At 41.4% G+C, this 27,006-nt stretch overlaps 1 protein-coding gene across 1 annotated transcript; it reads right to left on the bottom strand.

Annotated features, from left to right (window-relative positions):
- Nucleotides 1-1,262: 1,262 nt before the first annotated feature.
- On the bottom strand, nt 1,263-22,602 carry LOC118367757 (single-minded homolog 1-A). Its single transcript, XM_035751388.2, has 12 exons — nt 22,415-22,602; nt 21,487-22,083; nt 15,969-16,072; nt 15,049-15,138; nt 14,807-14,915; nt 14,613-14,698; nt 14,075-14,274; nt 13,736-13,842; nt 10,833-10,980; nt 5,014-5,179; nt 4,321-4,747; nt 1,263-3,984 (listed from the first exon to the last, which is right to left on the bottom strand). Exons 2-12 carry the CDS (start codon nt 21,659-21,661, stop codon nt 3,230-3,232), a joined length of 2,367 nt encoding a protein of 788 aa, XP_035607281.1. The 5' UTR covers nt 21,662-22,083; nt 22,415-22,602; the 3' UTR covers nt 1,263-3,229.
- Between the last annotated feature and the right edge of the window lie 4,404 nt (nt 22,603-27,006).

The following is a 27,006-nucleotide window of genomic DNA, read 5'->3' on the forward strand; positions in this document are numbered from 1 at the left end:
TAAATTCTCTGAAGGTTGAGGAAGGGATCCAGCAGGTTTTCCCTACAGGAAAGTGGGCCCAAAAATCCTACGGAATATCCTGCATGACTTCCTGTACAAAATCTTCTGCAGGATTTTTTAAATGCAGGATTCCCATAGGGGATAAAAAACATTTTTTTTCGATCACTAGGACTTTTTGGTCATTCATTCCAATGCACTTGTTTTTTTTCCTAATTTTCTTTTGTGTATTCTGACATTTCAGGATACATCTTATTATGTTAATAAGTATTTATAAACAATAGTTTATAAATCAGCTCTCTAGCCTGCCTATCAACCTATGTTCCTTTGTATGAACGTGAAAAAAAAAAGAAGTCCAATACCATGACAAATATCTCCTTCCTTCTGGTCCTAGCTGAGGACGTAAAGCGAAGAACAAGAAGAAGAGAAAGAACAAGAACAACAAGAACAAGACTAACAACAACAACAAGAACCACCACCACCTGTGGGATTAAATGGTCTTAACGTCCTCGTAATATCTATGACAGACAGAGGCACAGGGATGGGGAAAGTGATGCAGTGCTGGAGTCTGAGCTGTCTAGGGTTGAAACGACTGTAGCAAACACCCAGTAAACATCCATCAGACAATAGAGAGAGGGGGAGGAGAGAGAGGAAGAGAGAGAGAGAGAGAGAGAGAGAGAGAGAGAGAGACGAAGCTCCTCATCACTGACCTCTCTAGACCCACAAATCTTCTCGCTTAATTGGAGATCGTCCCGTGTCGATTTTCATCCGTCTCTTTATTTGCCGTAGCAGCCACACATAACCAGGGGACATTTATTGTGCTTCTCACTGCTAAAATGTCCCATCTCTGAAACGCTATTAAATTGAATCATTGCAGAAAATGGTTTATGTAAACATAGTAAACATACCACAGTTTTGGGGTGTCTTTTTTAAAGTCATTTAAAAAAGAAATTGCAGTTCACTTCAGTCTTTTTTGTGTATTATTAGCTCGTCAGAATGCAATAATTTTATTTTTATGGGTAAATGTAACAGTAAATATACAGTTTCATGTTGTCTAATAGATTTTTTTTCTTATATGTTTTATCAACATCTATAGCCAATATAAGTTCATTATTGCATTTACACTCAAATGCTTACAGTAGCCTACAATATAAATCTCCCGTCAATTATGAGTCATTTGTTCTTTGCAAAAAGTGTTCTGTTTATTTAATTTTTTCATAGAATTTGTTTAAATCAAAACACACTCATATGCAAGCAGACTGTTTTGATTGCAACTATACTTCAAAATCCTAAATAAACATTCACTAAATAAATACAACTTTTCCCCTGGGCTCCAAAGTGGTGTCTTTTTCTGAGCATATTTACATCATAAATAACTTTGGAGAAGCACAATTCAGAAAACTAACAAATCCAAACGTATAAATAGAAGAGATATGGTAACCACATTTACAATAGAATCCAAGGGAACATTTGAAATGTGTCACACTGCCTACAAAACAGTATAATAAACATGATATATGAAGGTTGTCACAAGCGTTAGTGAAAGGTAATGCAAGCATTAGCATGATCAGATGTGATGATGATTTAGGCTGTCTAAACGAATACCCAACTGGTTGGATTGCATATTGCTGCATGTATCATGACTTTGTGAAAACATCTCATGAATTGTCATATAACTCATTATTAAGGTACTAATAGCTAACGTCATGTTGGTACAAGCAAGCGGTGCCACGGCATCATTCTGTAGTATTAGACAGAAAGTGTCCTAACCGCTCTCCTAAACACTGTACTAGTCAATCAACCACGGCAGACACAACCTCTTCATTTCACCTCTCTTGATTTTTCCTTCATCTCATCAAATGTTCAATAAACAATGAGCATCTCTTTCCCCTTGTTTACCCTTGTTGACAATTTAACACGACATGCTTCGGAGATACACACATGCTCAACCTTATAAGTATGCTAACTCCCACCTCAGCCATGTTAGCATGCTAGCTTTCACGTCAGCCTTGTTCGCATGCTAACTCTCGAGTCAGCCGAGATAGCATGCTTACTCTCACCTCAGCCTTGTTAGCATGCTAACTCCCAAATCAGCTTTGTTAGCATGCTAACTCTCACCTCAGTGTTTACCTTGTAAGCATGCTAAATTCCCCCTCAACGTTTACCACTACACCTGGCTAATAAGACAATCCACGTCATCATATTGACCCTTAGCCTCTCAATAATCACACCTCAATAAGGTTGTTCATTAGAGGTTGTATATAATGTTGTTATCCTCACTGAGGTGACAGACCAAAGCACTAATAACTGTTGTTATACACACCAACAAGACATTTAGCCCAAGTAAAGCCTGCTTCCTGACAGTGCTGTATGTCTCAATGTAAATGTAGGCATATGTACCATCTCTTGCATGTATCCCTTAAATCCCCCCTTTGCTTTCTCTGAAAGTGTGGGTACACTTCCCTTAATCCATAGCTTACCTACTGGGGAGAACATAGATAGAATGAATTTGCATAATCATTGATGTCTGTGAATTGTTTTCGTGTAATCTTTGCTTCATCTCTATACTGCACACCTTTATTAATCATAGCTACTGGAAGTATGGGTGCTGAGGGTGCTGCAGTACCCCCTGAATTATTATCACAAAAGTACTGCCCTGGGCCTTTACTAGTCCTGTATTAGCAGACAGATATAGCCGTCTGTAGCACGGACAAAAAATATATCAATTTAACCAGGTCTAGTTGACTTTAACTCTAGAGTTGTGCTGTGATAAGGGGATTCTGACCACCAACACTAAAAAGTGCACTAATGTTGAACCCTTCCCGGTTAACTCAAAACATATCCACAACCCTATCTTCAACCCTAGGGACGAGGTTCCCACAATGAATCTCCATTTCTGACAGTGCAAATGGAATAACGTAGCTCTGTAAAAACTGAAAGAAAAGGAAACACAAGAAATAGGATAGGAAAAATGTATTTTTGCTGGCTAAAATGCAGATGAGGCAGTTGAAGCTGGGCTATAGCATGGAGATTCCATGGATCTACAGTTTCTTCTTCATGTGTTTTAGTGAGCACCCGAAATGTCAGCCTATTCCCTATGTAGTGCATTACTTTTGACCAAAGCCCTATGCAGGCTTTGGTCAAATGTATTGTGCAGGGAAATGGCACCCTATTCCCCTATGTAGGGAATTGGCTGACATTTTAGACTTTAGTGTTATTGGACAAGCAGGCGTTAGCTGCCGTTGGTGATGATGACGGAGGTCCCCTTGTGTCCCGGCCCCTGCTCTGCCTGCATGCGCAGGTGTGAAGTCACGTCGTAGTGGGTGGAGCCAGCGGAGGAACAGAAGTCCCTGAGGCTCTCGGGGTCATACAGGTGCTCCAGAGCGTAGCCCGTCAGGGAGTAGGTAGCAGCTTGCTTGTCCAGATAAGGCCTCCCCATTTGGGTTTGGGGGTGGGAAGGGTAGAGGGCCGGGGCAGGGGTAGGGGAGGAGGATGTGCAGGGGCCTGGACGGCCAAGCTGGTGGTGGAGGGGCTGGGAGAGAGGGGACAGGTCTGACGGTCCTGCCTGCTGGAGGTAGTTTTTGGGCTTGGGGAGGTAGTGGTCAGACCCTGGGCTGCTGAGCCTGGAGAGAGGGGCAGGGCTTGATCCGGGGCTGATCACCTGACCCAGTTGACCCAGGCCACGGCACAACACACTCTGTAGCACCCCCTGGGGGTAGTCGGTGGTGAAGCAGGGGCCGGGGCCCTTCGGGAGGCCGTTGGCAGGCCCTAGAGGAGTGTCAGGGCCTGGGTGGAGCTTGCTGCGGTGCTGCAGACGATTCTCCTCCTCCTTGATCATCTGCTGCGTGGCTCGGATCAGGGTCTCGATCTTGCTCGGCTCCTGGGGGCTGGCCCGGAAGTAGTCTGCGTGGTAACGGTCCCCAGAGTCGCTGGCGGAGCCCCCGTCTGGCGAGCTGACCACACTGTCCTGGTCCCATTGGCCACGGTCTGTAGAGGGAGGGACAGGACACTGATCTTAGAGCCAACAGGAAGCTATATCCAGGGCTAAGCAGAGTTAGCAGCATGTTATCTTACGTTTTAAAACTAACCTGTATTTTGCTGCTGACCTCTTCCATGTCACCATTGCAAAGAGGTTATAACCACAAGATTTTTTCCTGGTTAAATAAAGGTTAAATAAAGCAGAGGTGGGAGATCTGAAGTGTGAGCAGGTTTTTGTACCAACCCGAATCAAATCTGTGTGTGTTTGAGCCTGCAACAGTGGAGTTCACCCATCTCCAGCCTCCTACAGTAGTAGAAGCTAAAGGGCCAGGGATAGGGACTTACTATGCAGACTGTGGATGGAGGTGATGTGGGGCACGCTGCTCTCATATCCCTCTCCATTCTCCAGGGACGAGGTTTTGGCCAGGGGCAGCACAGAGTGGGCAGCTCCCCACCACGCCTCTCTCCCACCCTGGGGAGCACCCAGGAAGTACCTCCCTGCCTCACAGCGGCCCCGCTCGCACGTCTGCTTGTGGCCGTGTGTGTCGAGGTGGAAGTGGCTGTCGCTGGGGGTGTGGTGGTGGTGTTGCTCCTCAGTGATTGGGAGGCTGTAGCAGAGGGGACGTGGTTCGGAGAACTGCCTGTAGGCACAGGAGGTGCCAAGCCCCTCCCCCTGCTCCAGCAGCTGAGGGGAAGCAGAGTCTGTGAGGGGAGATCCTGCCCAAGGGCTATCCTGGTCCGACTCTGAACGCTCGGCCTGGAAACCAGCGTACTGCAGAGACAGAGAGAAGGGGAGAGTGCGCGCGAGAGAGGAAGAGAGTGTGAGAGAGAGGGAGAGAGCACGAGAGAGAGGGAGAGAGACAGGGCGAGAGAGAGGAGAAATATGAGTCATTACCTAGGTAATCAAGAAGTGATACATCAGGTATAAACCACCTCCCATCACTGATAGATCATGCAGTATCCTGGCTCAAATAGAGAGAGTTGCCTCTGTTTAGGATGTGTACAGGACCAGTGCTTTATGTTCCTATAGAGCCTCACCTGGGTGTAGGGGGAGAGTCGAGCCTTGGCCTTGGCTCGGGACACTCTGCTCTTGGGTGCTCTGCGGTTCTCAGTGAGGCTGGTGGGAGCACTGCTGAAGGGGACGGAGGGCTTGGTGTCTGTCACCTGGTCCAGAGACAGCTGGAGTCCTTTATACTCAGTATCCCTGCAGAAACATACACATACAGTATGTACTGTATATCATGTAGATCATAGGTGTCCAACCCTGTTCCTGGAGAGCTACCTTCCTGTAGGTTTTCTCTCCAACCCCAGCTGTAACTAACCTGGTTCAGCTTATCAATCAAGAGTGCTAGATTAGGGTTGGAGTGAAAACCTACAGGATGATAGCTTTCCAGGAACAGGGTTGGAGAGCCCTGATGTAGATACACAGATATATTCCTGATTTAACTGTGTTAGTATTACATAAAGACCATCATTAAACAAGACAAGGCAGCTCCAATGTTACGACTGTTTATCCAAGTGTGGCTTGTCTACCTGGGTATTTTATTTTTTTCACTCTCAGTGTGCATGTAACCAATAACATCTGTCTGGTAATTAAAGCATGGCGTGTGTGTGTGTGTGTGTGTGTGTGTGTGTGTGTGTGTGTGTGTGTGTGTGTGTGTGTGTGTGTGTGTGTGTGTGTGTGTGTGTGTGTGTGTGTGTGTGTGTGTGTGTGTGTGTGTGTGTGTGTGTGTGTGTGTGTGTGTGTGTGTGTGTGTGTGTGTGTGTGTGTGTGTGTGTGTGTGTGTGTGTGTGTGTGTCAAAGCTCGTAGAGGGGCACAGACAGCAGACTGACCCCAGAGAGAGGATGTCTGGGCTGTGGGTTCATACTGAGGCAGGGGAGAGACATGGAAAGAGTGAGTGAGTGAATGAGTGAGTGGTGGTGAGTGAGTGAATGGTGAGTGGTGGTGGTGAGTGGTGGTGGTGTAGTGAGTGAGTGAGTGGTGGTGGTGAGTGAGTGAGTGAGTGAGTGGTGGTGGTGAGTGAGTGAGTGAGTGAGTGAGTGAGTGAGTGAGTGAGTGAGTGAGTGAGTGAGTGAGTGAGTGAGTGAGTGAGTGAGTGAGTGAGTGAGTGAGTGAGTGAGTGAGTGAGTGAGTGAGTGAGTGAGTGAGTGAGTGAGTGAGTGAGTGAGAGCGGGGTAGAGAGGCTTTTGGAAGGACTTGTTTCTCCATCAGGATTGTAACAAGGCCTTTAACAAACATACAACAGAGGGGAGGCTGTCCGTTCAAATACACATGTGATTAAGGGCTATGTCTGGCTAAACCAAGCCCACAGGAACACCATGCCAGGAGACAGTACTTTGAAATGGGAATTGATTTCTCTGTTAAGCAGGGGTGGACTGGCCAGCTGGCATTTCAGGCAAATGCCAGATGGGCTGGTACATAAGCATTATCTGGCTAATAATGTGCCATCAAGGGGGAAAATGGGCAGGTGTAGGGGCCTCAAGGAAGAAAATGGGCCAGTGTGTTAGAAGTGCCAGGGCCGATTTCAGGTCCCAGTCCTCCCCGTATGGATTCTGTTCACTATGATGAATCAAGTTGGAGAAGATGGATGGAAAAATCTGGACATGGTTTACTCTGGCCAAACACTGATCCATCCTCCACACACACACACATAAACAAACACACACACCCCAAGCATGTGCACATGCTCACTCGCACACAGAGACATTTACAGGTACATACACATGCACACGCACACACACACACACACACACACACACACACACACACACACACACACACACACACACACACACACACACACACACACACACACACACACACACACACACACACACACACACACAATCTTTGATTTCTAAATCACACACAATCACAATCAAGAAGTACACGTTCCATACAAACACCATTAAAAAACATAAAGAATAGTATTCTCATAGGATCAGGTCAGGTCACGCATTTCAGTCCATGACACACACACCAACTCCTTTATGTGATAAAGTGTTTGTGTCTCTCTGTAAACACAGAGTATTGCCTAAGAAAGGTCAGGGATCACAGTGACAGGCTCTGGTCAATAGGAAGGGACGGAAGGTGGAAGGGTTATCAGTACTAGCCAATAGGACAAGGCAGATAGGTTATCAGTACTAGTACACATAGAGGCAGTTCAACCAGAGGTGAACTCCTGTGTTCCCTACTAGCTGTGTGTTAATCAGTGTAGACTAGTACACCTCTACCTGCTACTGTGTGAATCACCCACCACTGCCTCTGATAACAACAGTGAGAAAGGGGCTGTGATAGTTCTCTGATGAACTGACGAAATCCCATGCCCCTCTCTCAGAAACTTAGGGGAAACAATGAACTCATTATCATCATTATTATTTAGCCTCAGACAGGACAGGAACACTCAGTGGATGACATTGTATTGTTATCTCTCTCTCTGCTAATGAACTGAGTTACTATGAATTCACGGACTGACTGATGCTATTCTCACAGATACGTTGAGGCAAAACAACACGTTTGCACATTGTCTCATGACATCTTAATGTATCACACGATAAAACATCTCAACAAGATCACAAGACGCTACTAATTGACTGTACAGTATGTGATTCAATAAAAATAAAACCATTGTTAAAAAAAAAAAAGATCACATGGGGGGAATGAGAAATCTCCATCCAAACATTAAACTCTCTACTCTCTCACCAAGCTGGCAGCCATAAACACTCCTCATCTTTATGGCCTATCAATTAAAACCTCATAAACACCGTTATGGATTTGGGGAGGGGGGTAGTCAGCGGCTGTGCATGTTGAGTCATTTCCTTCTTCTCTGCTCTGTACGGAGCAGCCTCTTCTGCCTCCTCTGGTTAATGGAGTGTTTTATGGGCCTAATTAATTTACTGAAACACTTTTACATCTGCAGCAATACACGTTACACACAGCAGCACACCAGGAAATAGGCTACATGTCCCATCCTAGAAGGCAGTGGCACCGTTTCCAAAGACCGAACCGGAAGGTTACAGATGTTACAGATGTAGGATCTTAATTTGAGCCAGTTTGCAATAGCAGGAAAATGATCCTGCAGAAACAGGAAATGTGAATTATTATGTGGAATATAATTATAAGATTTCTAAGTGGAAATTACAAACTTCAGAAGCCCTTTTAAACCTTAATTGCATGACAAGTTATACATTTCCTGCATTGTAGGAAAGTTCTCCTGCAACAAGGTGATCAAATTAAGATTCTACATCTGTACTGAGCCAATACTAACACACAGAACCAATAGAGATTGACTCAGACTATATATATATATATCTGGACTGTTTGCGCATGGCGAGTGAAAAGAGGTTTGAACGTTATGGTGACTTTTGCAGTGGAAAACTGGGTTGAAGCAAATTGTGTTGTTTATCAGTGCTCATGCACGATGGAGGCCCACACTTAGCTCAATACCACTGACTGAGAAAGACAGTCCACCAGATCTGGGTTCAAACTGTATTCGTTTTCTTTCTAATACTTAAGTTTGACTGGATTGAGGTTTGCCAAGGCCAATAGAGACAATGGAATAGTGCCAACAGTGAAACCACTTCTATCTGACACCTCAGGCCAGGTTGACTCAACCAAACAAATGAAAACTATAAGGAAGAAAAAAAAGACTTTGTGAACCCATGCCTGACTGAGACACTTGACACAGTCTGCAGACAGACAGATGGACATGTTGTTCATTCCACAGACACCTTGCCAACTGACTTTCCCTTCCTGGGTGAGGGTTCCAAAGGTAACAGCCAAGTCCATAGACATTAATAAGATTTTGTAAACCTGACAACTCAATGACCTCTACACACAGACACCCACGCTACTCAGCACAATAACTATACTACACACAGACACCCACGCTACTCAGCACAATAACTATACTACACACAGACACCCACACTACTCAACACAATAACTATACTACACACAGACATCCACACTACTCAGCACAATAACTATTCTACACACAGATACCCACACTACTACACACAATAACTATACTACACACAGACACCCACACTACTCAACACAATAACTATACTACACACAGACACCCACACTACTCAACACAATAACTATACTACACACAGACATCCACACTACTCAGCACAATAACTATTCTACACACAGATACCCACACTACTACACACAATAACTATTCTACACACAGACATCCACACTACTACACAATAACTATTCTACACACAGACATCCACACTACTACACAATAACTATTCTACAGACAGACATCCACACTACTACACAATAACTATTCTACACACAGACATCCACACTACTACACAATAACTATTCTACACACAGACATCCACACTACTACACAATAACTATTCTACACACAGACATCCACACTACTACACAATAACTATTCTACACACAGAGATCCACACTACTACACAATAACTATTCTACACACAGACATCCACACTACTACACAATAACTATTCTACACACAGACATCCACACTACTACACAATAACTATTCTACACACAGACATCCACACAACAACACAATAACTATTCTACACACAGACATCAACACTACTACACAATAACTATTCTACACACAGACATCCACACTACTACACAATAACTATTCTACACACAGACATCCACACTACTACACAATAACTATTCTACACACAGACATCCACACTACTACACAATAACTATTCTACACACAGACATCCACACTACTACACAATAACTATTCTACACACAGACATCCACACTACTACACAATAACTATTCTACACACAGACATCCACACTACTACACAATAACTATTCTACACACAGACATCCACACTACTACACAATAACTATTCTACACACAGACATCCACACTACTACACAATAACTATTCTACAGCAGAAGAAAGTGACCGTAAACAACTTTCAGTTTTTCAAGAAAATATGATTCTAATTGAAAACAGTGATAGAACGCTGCATCCTTCCTGTCAGCTACTGTAAACTCGCCCCCTATTAGACAGAGAAATCTAACAGAACATTTCATCCTAACATCTACAGAACAACAAAAAACACAGTCGACAGGCTTTGATGAGACGAAAATACACAATTTCGTTCCACTATAAATGAGCTTAACACATAAAAAGTCCTTTTTACAATCCTGTCAAAACTTAGCTTCAACAAACACCTCATCCACTACACTTAAGTCATTTAAGCAAATGAACAAAAAAACATGTCATGTTTCTTATTAACCTCAAAATAAATATATTTCTTATTAACCTCTCGTTAATTGCTTTGCAGTGATGGCTTGTGTAAACCTTGATATATATATATATATATAATATATAATATATATAATATACATTAATACATTAATATAACATTATCTTATCAGAGAGGGAAACGACAGCTAAGCTGAGCTACAAAGAAGTCTGTGTGTGCGTGTGGTGCTGTGTAAAAATCTGAACAGGCTCAAGCCTGGCCTGACCCTCCCAGAGCCAGGTATCACATCAGACCAAACAAATCAAGGACAGGTGTGACTGCTGATGTCTCTCTGCGGTGCCATGCCTCCCGATAGAAGATATAACCATCCACTGAAGAAACACCAGACACCCTAGACCTACAGCACCATTCTTTCCACTGACAGTACTACAGACGTAATGGTGTTGTACAGACAAACCAAAAGGGGTAGGCTATACACACTGTGGGACTAGCACACATATTATGACCCACTGATGTAGTGTTGGGCCTGTATGTCATCCACCAAGGATCACATAAGAAATAACTGTTGTACAATGGCTTTCATGTGTTGTCCTCTGGGGTTTTGCTGAGGTACCTACGTGAGGACGTAGTTGACACTGACGATACAGTGGGGTCTGGAGGAACGGCTGTTGTGTACGATGGTGGCATAGCTCTGGACCCAAACCCAGCCACCCTGCTTAGCCAGGAACCTATAGTACTTAGTGGTCACTTGACCTTTCACCAGCACTGGGGAGACAGACAGACAGACAGACAGACAGACAGACAGACAGACAGACAGACAGACAGACAGACAGACAGACAGACAGACAGACAGACAGACAGACAGACAGACAGAGACACAGAGACACAGAGACACAGAGACACAGAGACACAGAGACAAGAAGAAGGAGATACAGAGACAAAGAGAGGGAGACACAGGGACAAAGAGATGGAGACATATAGACAAAGAGAGGGAGAGAGACAGAGACAAAGAGAGGGAGACACAGAGACAAAGAGAGGGAGAGAGACAGAGACAAAGAGAGGGAGAGAGACAGAGGCAAAGAGAGGGGGAGAGACAGAGGCAAAGAGAGGGAGAGACAGAGACAAAGAGAGTGAGAGAGACAGAGACAAAGAGAGGAGAGAGACAGAGACAAAGAGAGGGAGAGAGACAGAGGCAAAGAGAGGGGGAGAGAGAGACAGAGAGACAGAGACAAAGAGAAGGAGACACAGAGACAAAGAGAGGGGTAGAGAGAGACAGAGACACAGAGACAAAGAGAGGGAGACACAGAGACAAAGAGAGGGAGAGAGACAGAGGCAAAGAGAGGGGGAGAGAGAGACAGAGAGACAGAGACAAAGAGAGGGAGACACAGAGACAAAGAGAGGGAGACAGAGGCAAAGAGAGGGGGAGAGAGAGACAGAGACACAGAGACAAAGAGAGGGAGACACAGAGACAAAGAGAGGGAGACAGAGGCAAAGAGAGGGGGAGAGAGAGACAAAGACAGAGAGACAAAGAGAGGGAGACACAGAGACAAAGAGAGGGAGACAGAGGCAAAGAGAGGGGGAGAGAGAGAGACAGAGACACAGAGACAAAGAGAGAGAGACAAATAGTGGGAGACCGAGACAAAGAGATGGGGAGAGAGAGAGTTAGAGGGAAAATGAAATTCTTGTTTATATCATTGTTCAAAATAATGAAGCATTAATTAGTGGTCATGTATAACATAACGTATGATTGTAGTGCAACATGGATGTTGTTCAAAGTAGAACAGGTTATTATAATTACGCTGTCATATACACAAAATATATTAGAACTGATAAAACATAATTAAAAATATGTATATTTAATTTGTCAGATAATAATTTTGACTCTGGCGACGTGAAACCATAATATCAATCAGATAGTTCATAAAGCAATACAGGCACTTTGTTTCAGGTGATGTAAGCTAAGTACAATTACAGTGCATCCAGAAAGTATTCAGACCCCTTGACGTTTTTTTACATTTTGTTACGTTACATCCTTATTCTAAAATGGATTAAATAAAATAAAAATCACAATACCCAAAAATGACAAAGTGAAAACAGGTTTTTAGATATTTTTTAGGGGCGAATGTATTCAAAATAAGAAAGAGAAATACCTTATTTACATAAGAATTCAGGCCCTTTGCTCCCTCTCTGGCATCTAGGTCACCAGGCTGCTCGTTATACAACTTGATTGGAGTCCACTTGTGGTAAATTCAACTGATTGGACATGATTTGGAAAGGCACACACCTGTCTATTTGAAGTCCCACAGTAGCAGCAATGAAGGTCCACAAGAACAGAGTGGCCTCCTTCATTCTTAAATGGAAGAAGTTTGGAACCACCAAGACTCTTTCTGAGCTGGCCGCCCGGGAAAAACTGAGCAATCGGGGGAAAAGGGCCTTGGTCAGGGAGGTGACCAAGAACTCGATGGTCATTCTGACAGAGCTCCAGAGTTTCTCTGTGGAGATGGGAGATCCTTCCAGAAGGACAACCATCTCTGCAGCACTCCACCAACCAAGCCTTTATGGTAGAGTGACCCGACAGAAGCCACCACTCAGTCAAAGGCACATGACTCTCAGACTATGAGAAATAAGATTCTCTGGTCTAATGAAACCAAGATTGAACTCTTTGGCCTGAATGCCAAGTGTCATGTCTGTAGGAAACCTGGCACCATACCTAAGGTGAAACATGGTGGTGAAAGCATCATGCTGTGGGGATGTTTTTCAGCGGCAGGGACTGGTTGACTAGTCAGAATTGAGGGAAAGATGAATGGAGCAAAGTACAGAGAGATCCTTGATGAAAACCTGCTCCAGATCACTCAGGACTTCAGACTGGGGTGAAGGTTCACCTTCCAACAGGACAACGACCCTAAGCACACAGCCAAGACAACGCAGGAGTGGCTTCGGGACATGTCTCTGAATGTCCTTGAGTGACCCAACCAGAACCCGGACTTGAACCCGATCGAACATCTCTGGAGAGGCCTGAAAATATCTGTGCAGCAATGCTCCTCATCCAACCTGACAGAGCTTGAGAGGAACTGCAGAGAAGAAAGGGAGAAACTCCACAAATAAAGGTATGCCAAGCTGGTAACGTCATACCCCAGAAGACTTGAGGCTGTAATCGCTGCCAAATGTGCTGCAACAAAGTACTGAGTAAAGGGTCTGAATACTTACATAAATATGATATCAGTTTTTATTTTTAATACATTTGCAAATGTCTAAAAACCTTGTTTTGCTTTGTCATTATGGGGTATTGTGTGTAGTTTGATGAGGGGGAAAAATGTGGAAAAAGTCAGGGGTGTGAATACTTTCCGAATGCACTGTAAGTACATTATATACGTGTATAACATTCAGCACAGACAGTGGTGTTAGTTTTGTCTATTGTATTACTGTTGCCAATACACTGTTAATATATCACAGATAGAAAATACTAGTTCTGAGGACTGGGAGAGAGTAACTGTAGGAGAGCAAAACAAACCTAACTCACACAAGTGGTGTGCACATCTCAGGTGGAAGGAGTCACAGCTATGGACATGGTGATAGAGCGTCTTCTCTATAAGATCCTGGGGCTCATAGCCTGTCAGCTCAGCTACCCTGGGACACAGACAATATTAAATACACTCAGAATTACTGATACATGTGCATACAGAATGTACCCAATTTCCGCATCTTCCTCATGATTTCAGATGTGTATGACTACTCATCTATGTAGTGTTTATGAAGACGTTATGAATGCTCTACAATGCTGTTGTTTCAAGTGGAGCCTTAAGTATTTGGGACCACTAAGCTTCTCCAGTGTGTGAGTGGCATTAAATACTCTATTTACCTGGAGTCGAGGAAGATGAGCTTCATATCCAGGCTGGCTCTGAACATGAACATGTTGCTGTGTAGTTTGATTTCAGTGACAGCGCTAGGGGGTAGAGAGTGGCCCACCGCCACCAAGCCCACGTTCTGATAGCAGCCATCAAATGGAGACATGTCCAGGCTGTACTGACGGATCTTTAGGTACCCGCTGCAGTGGATCACCTGACAGAATTGTACACACAAATATGCATGAAGGCCTACAATACATAAGAATACACATATGGAAATATGTATTCAACCAGTTTAGAGGTATTGCAAGAGATGTGTGTTATTATGGACTGCATGGCAATGGAGAGTTTCTAGCAGGGCTAAAACTACAGTTTAATGGATTTTTCAAAAACCAACTGCAGTTTGCCAGAAAAGTTGAAAATATAGGCTTCATTTATAAAGATGATGTGCAAACTATCAAGAATTCGGTCACACAAGCAGTACAAACTGGAACGACTGACTATAAAATGTAACAACTTCGACATAGAGAAAGATGGCACCAACAGGCTTACCTTGTATCCACCACATGTCAGACCAGCATTTCTTTTCGCGAGGACGCATTTCATTCTCAAAAAGAATGAACGTTCCATTTCATATTCTTCAAAGACAGAGAGAAAACGCAATCAAAGACGAACATATAATGTAAATACCACGACACATAATTCAGTGCTCATTCAGTCACTATAGCACATACAGGCTACCATACCTTGGACAAAGTGCGAGTGGCAGGGTTGGTGAGCTGTCAGCACGGCTGTCATTTCGTCGTGGTCAGCGGGGTGGATGTACTCGTAAATACTATTTCCAGTCAGCTCTACCTGTTAAAATACACGTTTAGTCATTGTTTTCAAGGAACGTAAAACATAGGACTATAGGCTATGTCTACCGTAGCACAAAGCACAAGGATCGATTTAAATCGAATGCAAAATAAAGCAATCAGTAGCAGCGTACCTGTGATAAGCCCAAATGGACCGATGCTGTTTCAGATATGTACATTATTTTCCCGTCCGGAGCAACCACAAAAATGAACCCGTCCAACGTCTGAAAAATAAATGTAATGTACATATTAATTAGGTCCAAAGTAGACAAAATGTGCGTAGACTTTTGCCTAGCTAGGCCTACATATTAATGTTACTATACAGGTTATTAGATCATTTAATTTATCATATTAATAATCAATCAATCTGTTGTCAATGCAAAATAAGGAAAATATCGGATACACGTCTATGACAGCATCGTAGCATAGTGTTTTTTTATTGGTTGACTCTATCAAAAAGGTTGTTGCCAATTAGCATAATAATAATAATAACACAATTTACTTCATGTATCCAAATTATTTATATTGAAATTATTAATGATCTTGAACTTATCAATAGAAAAACAGTAATAATTTCTGCATACTTAATATAATTATAATCATTATGATCATTATGATCATTATTATAGTCTAGCACTTCGAATATACTAGGCCATGGTGCTCTTGCTGTGTTGCATTTAGTGTTGTTACGATCATGTAGGAACGAACCCTTGTAACTAGAGACGCTTGGAGGAGAGAAGAGAGGCGCAGCGCGTGACTATGAATGCGTTGAAGATATTTCCAGATTTATATCCACAAGAATGAGAGCAGCAGGAGGCGTTGTGAGGAAGAAAATCACTCTCCTTTTAAAACATGGATAACGGGCGACAACTGCTGCTGTCACGTGAGATAATGATAATAATAATAATGATAATAATAATACAATAAAAAAATAAATCATGCATACATAATGCACAATAATAAAAACAAGTTTTCCATTCGACATTAAAAAAAAAAACATTTCCATTATATTGCAAAGATAAAAATGGCGTTCATAATTCAAGTAAGTCTGCACCTGTAGGATATGTGATCCCACCTGTAACAGATGTGATCCCAGCTCTCGCCCAACATTATCCAGAGATCTGGTCCGACTCACGTGGCCCCAGGACTCTCCCAGCCCTGCAACACACATAGGAAAATAAGTGAATATCAGTGGGTATTTTAGAATGAATGTACATAAGTTATAATTAAAGCGACATAATAATACTCATCATCATAATAACCAAACATGATAATAATAATCTTACATAGGCCCAATATCCTTATAGAGAGGATGCCTTTGAGATGCAGACATTTTCGACGTAATTGTGTAAATGTAATAATATGGCTATCAGCGTTAAAATCAATGACAATATCATAATAATATTCACACTTGAAATAAATATAATGTTTGGGTCTATATTTAAAAACATAATATTATTCGTTCAATTGAGCACACCTGATTTCACAGCGAACGAAAATATGTTCGCAATTAATGGACTGTAAACAGGTTGGAAAGACATTGGACGTGCAAATCTCCTCCACCGCACACCCGAAGGAACCAACTAAACTCGATAAAGCAAATAAGAGTTGGTGTCCCCGGTAAACCACCACGCAATCCCGATTGAAATGCAAATTCCATACGAAAACAAACATGCGCCAGTGCAAAGATCACAACAAAGACAGAAACATTTCGCATTTTAATATTAACCAAAAATGCACTTCACGTTTACATAACGGAAACAAACAAATAACTCCTTAACCACAACTCAAATATGCAGCCTCTTCACGACAGGAGCTGGACCATTCAGCATCATATGGAAAATCATATATTATTCAATAGACAATGATTAACTCTAAATCTCTTAACTTTTAGCATATCATATCATCATGATAACGTAACGTGTAGAAGAAGCTTGTTGTGTGTCAATCCGTCACGTTTTAAGGTAATTGCAATCAAGTAGGGCCATAGGTGGGTTTCCACTAGGTACCAAAGCCACAAAGTCAAAATTGGCTATATTGTAAAAATGTATGACATTTTTGTTTGTTTTTCTGGTCTTAATTTAAGGTTAGGGTTAGGCATAAGGTTAGCAGTGTGGTTAAGATTAGGGTTAGATTTAAAATCAATTGAAAATAAAACTGCGGTAACTAGTCCCACCCCATAGCTAGGACTGTATGTTCCTCTCCGCGCCGTGGTAATCTGTGTGGAAGCTCGAGCTGGGGCCTTTAGGTTCTCGCACTTGACCTACCGCAGGGAATTAGGCTCTCTTCGACATCAACGCGCGCTTATGATAATCACTAAATTGGGCATTACATTCAGAAATAGGATCTAAAGATACTCCTGCGACATGAAGTGGTCCAAGCTGAACAAAAGTAGGCCGACATTTCAAACAAAAGAGGCGTTAGCGACGACTCAAAGATTAGTCTGGAGAGCCCTGTCCTGAAAGAGTGTTCTATTGCTCGCATGCAGGGTTAGAAAATTGTATTCGTCTCCTATAAAATTGCAGTTGGAAAAGCTCCCAGTTTCTCTGAGCTCAATTTGTTATTTTGCTCACGTGCGGGTCCACAACAGATTTAGATCATTATTTACACGGGCCTCAGCTCTTCGAAGAAGTATAATACGTTTTGTAGGCCTACACACAAATATATCGTATTCCATTAATTGTGCAGGTTTCAACGACGTATAAGAATATAAAAAGCTTTAAAATCCTTCCAAGAGTTGGGATAGGCCTAATAATGTCCTATATTGGAATTATGATTCTAATATTGCATATTTGCATCAGCAACTCCTGACAAGCCAGACACATTGTTTGCTGTTATGGTTATCTATTGTCGAAACATTTTGTTGAACCAAATAAAATGTGAGGTGGCCCAAATACGCATTGTATGTCTGTTTGTGCTTTCGATTAATCTAACAGCGGCGGAAGACTTCAGCAAAACAAACGCATCAACACGTCTCTCCCGCTCTCTCTCTGATGTGACTTGTAATTCAACACCGTGGGACAACATAGGGTGGAGCAAAGGTTATTGGCCGCTCGCTGTCAATAACGGCCATAAAACACTCTCACCTCTGTACATTGTCATATAATATTTTACTGGCGAATACTCAGAACATTTTCTTTGCAATAAACGCGGTCACTTTCCGGGCCTAATTCGACATTGTGTTATGTGCTTCAATGCGATTTGCTTTGCAGCAGTGTGTGTGTTTGGACAGCCTTTTAAAACAGCAGAGGCTATTTAATGAGGTAAGCACATGGCTCCCAAAACGGATCGTAAAACGCATCAGTTACAGGACCCTCCTAAACTGAGTATACAGAAGATTCCCCCATACAGTCACTATCCCTTCCTCCCTGTGAATTATTCATCAGTTTATTTTACCATATGCTAGTGTTGGGAAAACGACCGCATGCTTTGTTTCCTTATCAAGTGTGGAAACGGTGAGCTGTAGCCTAATAAAATCCTGGAACGGTGATAAAAAACGAATTAAGCATAGTCCTGTCATAATTTCCTCATCATTCCATTCACACAGACAAACGGTGACTGAAATGAGCTTCTGGTGAGAATGGGTGTACATAGGCTACTAACGCTAGATAGACTATTTCTGGTTTACGTTTTTTTCTACACTCGTCTTTTATTAATATTAAATAATAGGCGGGCCTATCTATAAGAAGCTTCAATTGATAGCCTATGATAGCCTGTAGCCTACACTGTAACGCAACACTCACATTTGAGGTATTATCAACAGTAAAAAATAAATAAACGTATCTTTGGAGCGCCAAAAACCTTTTCACCACTAGTGGGTGCATGGTAGGCTTATTGTTGTTTCTGGCTCATTAACATATTTTGAGGCGTGCCTTGTAAGAGGCTATATTTGTTGCACCTGTGAATGCTGTACCAATTTAACTTCTATGGTTATCATGGCTCATAAATTTAAAATGTATAGGGGACAGATTGGAGTGGCCTGGTTTTGGTGATTATCACTAGATGTAATCGAAAGCAGGGTCCTTTGGAGAAAGGATTATTGACATATATTTTACATTTGTATGGTTGAGAAATAATTCATTGAAGTTGGAATATATGAAATTTTCGCCTTACCCAGGCCTCCTTTAAGACGCCATAATGTTTAATCTGTAGGGGCTACAAATAAAAGATTGGTGTCACATGAATATTTACCGCTTGCTCGGTGATATCAGCTATATTTTTCTTCTAAAAATGTTTGACATAAATATATAATATTGAAAAATATAAAACATGAACATTGAAAATATAGGCTACCATTTTGGATTTGGCTAATGTTTCTATATATTGCTGAACATAATATACTCTACAGGCTATCAAAGTTCCAGAGTGGGATCTCTGCTACTTTTAGAGTAATGATCCAATTTGCAAGTATTATCAATGAGTGAATGTGAAAATGGATTCAAAGTGGTCGCCCTCTGTGGGTGATTTGCAGGATGAGCAATGATGCAAGTTAAAGGAGGATTGTGATTGGTTACATTGCCTACTTCGTCAATTTCTCTGTATAAAATGGTCCATAAATGTAAAACTAGCAGAGATCCCACTCTGAGACGTTGATATGCCTGTAGAGTAGGTAGACCTATATTATGTTAAACCACAGGCCTATATTGAAAAAAATAGCCAAATCCAATTTTTCAATTGTTATAAATTAATGTAAGAAAATTGTTATTGAAATCAAAATATTCCTAATATCACAGAGCAAGCAGTAAAGCTTCATGTGAAACCAATTTTTGTTTTGCAGCACCTACAGATGAAACATTATAGAGTATTAAAGGGTAAGACAACAATGTCACAAATATTCGAAATTCATGTCTTTATTTCTCAATTATCCTTTAAGATACAAATGTCAAATATATGTCAACAATTCTTCCTCCAAAGGACCCTTCTATGGATTCAATTTCGTGAAAATCCCCAAAATCATGGTATTTTTCTGTTTTTAGTACAGGAGGAATCCCCCAATACAAAGTAGGTTTATAGTGTAAACAGATATGTGGACCTTGGACAACTCAGTAAAACACTGATGAAGATCCAATTAACAATAGACAATATATGACACTTGTCACAACAACGTCAAAACAACCAATCGCGTGTGCTTATAGAATTAGTCAATTAGTCAATGAGACTTTAGATGACATATGTTTAGTAGGCCTATTACCTGCAGTGTTCCACTTCTTATACTGACTACATTAACATTATTGATAGGCTAATATCTACGGGTACGCCATAGACGCCCGTGCATGCGATGAATCGTTGATCACCTGCAACGTCATACATAGGTTAGGCCTATAGGCCAAAAAACAACATTCGACACATAGGGGGAATCGATCTTAAGCAAAATCCACAATCCATATACTCTCGTGCGTTTTTGTTGTTGTGTGTGTGTCTTAAGAGCCTAAGCTTGAGAAGTCATTCTTGAGAAGTCGCTTCTCTTCTTTGCCTCAGTGTTACAAGGCCCCTCCATATGTTCGTAAAGGCTCAGACCGCTAGTCGCTCGGGTGACGCTAATTGGCGCGGCTCTGTAGCGGTCACGCAGAACAGGGGCCCGTTGAGACCGCGGGGAGAAGGTGGCAAATGACGGCTAATCGTCTTCCAGGGGCATCATGGTCGCCTGACTCTGAAAGGGGACTACACGTGTATAAATGTCAAAAGACACGCACAGTGTATTCTTCACAGACAAAGAGGTGTGTACAACGGTCAGTTATCCATGTATGCGCGCACACTACTTATTTCACAGAACATTGTGTGCATAAAGTTGCCATCTTTAGGCTACTTAGGCATAAATCAAGTTTGTTTTGGAAAAACATTAGGGTAGATTCGGATTGAATAAATTCCAATGAAAAACATTTCTTAGTCCTAATTAATAATATTGACACAATTTCATGGCCATAATTCGAAAGTCCTACAAAAGTTACCTTAAGTCGTATGGCATTTTGACCATCTCTCCGATTGCCTATATTTGACTATATATAACCAACTAATATATACAACTATTCCATATATCAGTATGGGAAATAACAGGTAAATAACAGTATTCCCTTCACGTGCAACAGTGGCGAGATTATTGAATGAAATGTAATTGGGCCTAACGAGTTATGTTGTGCAACATATAGCTTAATTTAGATTCATGTAGGCCTACACCTCTCCCATACGTAAACACAATAATTACTGTAGTCTTATTGATTCCCCAATGATTCGTGTAAATGAGGAGAAGTGGCAGCACAGGCGTTTTGCAGAATGAGAGCGGAATTAAAACGTTAATAACATGACATGATTCATAAGACATCATGTATAGATAAGGCAAAGTCATTTGATAATATGTGGCAACATTTGGAATTATTATTTGAATTATTATCCTTGCATAAGAACATGAATATCTAGCATCAAAACAAAAAAACAAAAAGCATATCTGTCACACAAATAGAATATTAAACACACCAATAAAACTTATGATAACATCAATATAAACGTTGGTTGTTATAATAACGTAATAATAATCATCATAATATACATTTAATATAATAATATAATAACCTTACCTTCAGGAAAAACAATTCTCATTTTCAAGTAACTTGTTGTGAGTCGAATAATTGAAGCTTTATCAAGCTGAGACGTGATGGCAGAAGGTAAAGGCAACAACTTGGCCAGCTCATAGAATTCACTATTTTCCTTTTCCCGTCGAGTCCGGGCAGCATTTTTCGATTTTTCTTTCATTTTCGAATAATTCTATTTTCCACGACCTGGGCGTGATTTCACCAAACAATAAAAGTCAGTCAATATACAGATCTCAATTCTATATCATTTTACTGCTTTGACACCCATGCATTCTGTTTAATGCGCTGGCTCTTCAAAAGCACGAACTGTATTTCTCTGGCGCGGATACCTTGTGTGGTGGGTCAAGATAACACCGTAGCTGCTCGGTTCTCCTTCCTGACTAAATCCAGAAATACAATATGAACATTCCCATGTTACTTCCAGGATAGATTAAGCTGGCGAAGAAGGATCTGAGTATCCTGTTTATTATGAGGAGTAATCGCCCATAGCGTCAGATTTACTGTACATGACGTCCGCTTGGGCCCAACATCTCTTTGAGGAGTTCAGGTCCTTCACACCGTTTCCGAAGGCATCATGTCCCTCTGAAAAAAATCATAATATGCGCGAATACATTAACACTATTAACCTAATACTGTTCAAGTAGGCATAGGCCTACTGATGTAAAATTGTAATTTGCACACGTTCAATTGCACCAGATAGGCCTATGTAAAATGTGAACATCACACTTGTGGTGACCATTGATTGCAAATGCGCATTACACACCAATTAGGTTGGTTTACTAAACTTGAGTAATTAGCCTAGAGACAGAGTGCCAATACGCACAATCTCATTTTAGTGGTCCTTAATGACTGTATCTTCGTTTCAAGGCAGTATCAGATACAGTATTGGAAACATGCTAGATTATCAACCTACCTCGGAGCGTCGATACAACCAAACCCAACTTTTTTTTCCAGAAGTCCGCAGCAATGTTACATCTTCTCACTTCTGTTCTCATGTCCTAGTTTCCCCAAAAATCCTCAGTAGAACTTCAACTACGACAGCAGAGGCACACTAGACTTCCATCATCTCTACTTTAGGGTTGCGAGTGTATCAAAAGTAGTTTTTCAAACCCTCCTCTGTTTTTAACACGATCTCCCTATTTCTCCTGTAGAATCTGAGAACGGCCCACCCCCGCGTTTCTACCAGCCAGCCTGTCCCTCATTGGGCAGTAAGTAGTCTGTTCCATTTCCCTATTGGGCATTATTATTATAAACGTGTCAATGCTCGATGTGAATCCGGGATTTGCTCGTATAGATCCTCACCTCTAGCCTTGTTGAAATCATCCTGGGACATTATAGAGAGTCATACGGCTAATGTTATTCGTTTATTATATAGGCTTATACGTTGATATATATATATTTTAAAGCGATACATTGTTTTAGATATTGTTTTTATTGCTGTGTCAGCCAAGTTTAGCATATAGGGCTAGTCGTTTGTCATCGTCTGATTCTCCAGATAAAAAATAAAGCTTTCATATTTCATAGTCCTAAAAAGGAAATATAGGCTACGTTTAGGGCTATGGAGGAATAACATAGTAGGTTAATAACCCAAAAGTATAAACACGGTTATAGTACAATTTCAAAACGTCAAGTCGTTCAACAATGTAGGTATGCAAAATGTTTTTCAATGTAATAACTCGGGGATAGCAGGTTAGATGACCATGCACTATAGATGGACTTCAATTCCATAACATAACCTGATGTATGTTGATAGACCAGTGCCACAACGCATTTAGTCCGCGGAGTTTATTCAATTGATGCAGTTGATAAACTGCCAAACGAGATGGCAGATATGGAAACGCTGGATGTCTAGGGCCTATAGGGTACATTTTACGCAAAACAGATTAATAATGTACGTTAGTGATATTGAATCAAATTGAAAATGTTGCAATATTGAAGTGATTCTTTATTGAAAATGAGGAATATATGAAAGATAGGCCTAGATTATATGTCGATGGGAATTTTTTCACGCCATTTCGATACCTAGCAATTTTTGTAAGAGGTTAGGAGAGTATTTTTGCTTAACCCTAACCCCAACCCCGGTCTCCTTACCTGCTACGAAAAAGTCACGTCAGTGACTGCGTGAAAAGAGTGTTTCCCATATCTCGACCTTTCCGTTTTATTTCCGATAAAACAGACAATTGCACAAAATAAAATCGCGGATGACAAACGGCAAAATATATAATTATAGCCCCAGCAGTTAATATAAAAAAATAATAATTTGTTAATTAATTGCAACCCAGGTTTAAACCACTAGGCCTATGCGAAATCAATTTGGAACGTAATATACCGTTTTTTTTTCTCGGATCTTGACACCATATTGGGATACGTTAACGGAAAGACAAGTGTGCCCTTGCCCATGCACTCTCCCACCCCACCTCATCCACACTCTTCTAGTCTTTCTCCCATCATGTGTTGTGTTCGTATTCTTTCACTTTCGACACGGACGCCCAGATGATAGGATATCTCCTGCCGCGCGCGATGAAGAAAAATAACCCAGGATGCGGTGCATGCACGGAATAGTTGATGCCAGTTGAACCTTTTCGTAAAACCCAAATGTACTACTAATTACTGCAAATATCTGTGGGAAAGAGAATAGAAAATAATCGAGCTTATTAAGTCCCCAGGATGGACTTAAAATGATTCCATACAGTTATTAGCCAAACATGACGAAATTCACAGCAACATGTTCACTGTCATTGATGGCCTTAATCGAAAGTATTGTGGCATGCCTCAAGTTAGACAATTAACGATGTTTTGTCTAAATGGCTACACACAGAGATAGCCGACACTGTGAAAATAACATAAAAGTCCATCCTTAAGAATCTAAGCTGGTGTTCTACTAAAATAACATTTGGAATTGTTTTAAGATGGTCATACCAAGGATCATTTAGGTATGATTTAGAATTTTAGGACCCCTTTAGGTAGGCCTATAAAAAGAGTATTCACTTACTTGATGAACCATTGAATTTGGCCTTACTGCTATTAGTTTATAGAAACACATTGAATATCATTCATACATGGAATAAATTTTAATACAAATGTTTATTTGAAAGTATCTGTCCTATATCTGAGAAATTAAAGATCAGGAAATATGTTTTATATTTAACCCATATTTAAAACAAAAATACATTTTGGGTGCTAAACTATTTCTATAAATCTGGTACTGGGCCACATTCAGATGAGGCTTGTGGGTGACCTGGAGCAAAACAACATGTATATGTTCATAATAGCCTCACCTTTCTATAGAGGGGTCATATTAGTGTGTAGCCCAAACTGATCATTCAGACTGAAAGTTGTCAGATCAGTGGTGAGACCTCAGACGTGTCCCATGAAGTGTCCCATGAAGTGACGCTTGTGGGGGTGTCCCATGAAGTGTCCCATGAAGTGTCCCATGAAGTGACGCTTGTGGGGGTAGTAGAGAAAAACGGAGAACATATTCGTTTTTTAGGCCAAACTTTTCAGATGACAGAGACAGTTTTTGTGAGATGTCTCCTGATCTGACAAACACCGCTGTAGCTCGATCACCTTCCACCACAGATGCAGAAGGCCGCCATTGGCCGATGCAGTAGATTGAGACGCAGCCCATGCAAAAAAAAACATCAGATATAAACAGATACCTCTAGATAGCTTAAGCAGAAGGATTTTGATGGTGATTTGTTAATTATGCTAATTAGATTAGACTCCATAGTTTTTAACTCGAAAACATGGATTATCACATTAGGCACTGCTAGACTAATATCCATCACTAACCGTAATGCAGTAGGCTACACTACCAAACAACCTACACCTATAATAAAATACAGGTCTAGCACTGAGGTCTGCACAGCCCACTATTTAGCTATATGGCCTGCTCAGATGAAAATCATCAAATTACATTGGAGTCCCTGTCACATTTGGGCTATAAAGTAACACAATTATATTCGTATTTAATTAAGCTCAAATAAGGGATACCCTGCATACAGACTGAAAAAAAGTAGCCTCTGCTATTTTTTTACAGAGACGAAGCAACGCATTCCTTATGTTTTAATTCCCATACAATAGGCCTATTAACATTCTGCAATTCTGAATCCAATAGTGAAGTGGTGGAAATACGGCGATGGCGTGGTGAACCTGACCGCTACAGGAGAGGAGAGTCCAGCGCAGGGGTGTAAGTACAGATCTAAATGATGCTCACCACAATCACTACCAAATACTTGAAACTGTTTGACATGTTTATTTGACCCATGTCTGACTGACAGTGTTGTTCTTTAGGACCATATTCAGATGAAACCATAGCAGAGGAAAATGGCCCCAGTGACAGACTGTATCCTATAGAAAGGACATGGTGGTGCAACCAGACAGACAGTGTCAGTAGAGAAAGTATTTGTACATGCTGTGTAGTTTGAGATTAAATGGCGTGCTTTTTATAATAGGAGGTTTATCGGTAATTACTTGCACGATATGTTTTTTTGCTGTTGATAATAAGTGTAATATATAACATAACAATATATAGGTCACTATCTCAAAGTTGAAAAACCTCCAAACAATTTCAAGACTTTTCAAACCAAACAAAAGTATTTTTCAAAAGTCATTATATTCAATCAACAGAGAAGTTACATCTGCTTCAATTGATCGGACAATCCAAAAATCAGAACACAGACGCAGCTGGATTTTGTCTCATAAGTTTGGTTCTAAAATACAGTTGTCAGCTCTCCCAAGAAAATTAACACAGTTACAACATACTAATCAATGAAACACAGACATCTTTACACATTTATCTCTGTGTATTTTGGTTATGTTCTTCTGTTCCTTGTATGACTGTCTATGGCAGTTTGATCAGCTTCTATAGATGAATCTTCCAAAGAAAGAGGAGGAGAGGAAGAAGAAGGAAAGGAGGCTTTTCTTTGCTATACACTAAGGATTGTGGGGGTGGGGGTAGTACCTATAGCCCCACAGCACTATTCTATTTTTCTCAATACCCGTTCAAAAGTTGATGGATTTGGAGAGTTTTAGATAGTAGGCCAATGCCTGGAAATATAATTGACATAATATGACTGGGGAATGATATGATATACTGCAACAACATAGGTATTCATTGTATTACACAATGTTGATGAGGTAACTTCACAGCCCCGTCTTTCATGAGTGTTTCTATTGACTGACTGATCATTGTACAGAGTCCCATTAGGCCCAACAGTTTCTTATAGCCCATAGCCCATGACCCAGACCCTCCCTCCCTCCCTCCCTCCCTCCCTCCCTCCCTCCCTCCCTCCCTCCCTCCCTCCCTCCCTCCCTCCCTCCCTCCCTCCCTCCCTCCCTCCCTCCCTCCCTCCCTCCCTCCCTCCCTCCCTCCCTCCCTCCCTCCCTCCCTCCCTCCTCTCTCCATATTAGGACCAGACAGGCATGGGACCCTTTAAGGCACGTGTCAAACTGTCAAAGACAAAGAGTGTCTGAGGGTTTTTGGCTCATCCCTTCTACTTGATT

The sequence above is a fragment of the Oncorhynchus keta genome, chromosome 34 (genome assembly GCF_023373465.1).
Source record: "Oncorhynchus keta strain PuntledgeMale-10-30-2019 chromosome 34, Oket_V2, whole genome shotgun sequence".
Classification (NCBI taxonomy): domain Eukaryota; kingdom Metazoa; phylum Chordata; class Actinopteri; order Salmoniformes; family Salmonidae; genus Oncorhynchus; species Oncorhynchus keta.

What these genes read in the sequence shown, in the direction of transcription:
- LOC118367757 (XM_035751388.2), bottom strand. Translation starts at nt 21,661, where the DNA reads ATGAAAGAAAAATCGAAAAATGCTGCCCGGACTCGACGGGAAAAGGAA. An exon ending in TGGGATCACATATCCTACAG is followed by an intron (nt 15,139 to 15,968) that starts GTGCAGACTTAC and finishes TTTATTTTTCAG; the next exon opens with ACGTTGGACGGGTTCATTTT. An exon ending in CCACTCGCACTTTGTCCAAG is followed by an intron (nt 14,699 to 14,806) that starts GTATGGTAGCCT and finishes CTGTCTTTGAAG; the next exon opens with AATATGAAATGGAACGTTCA.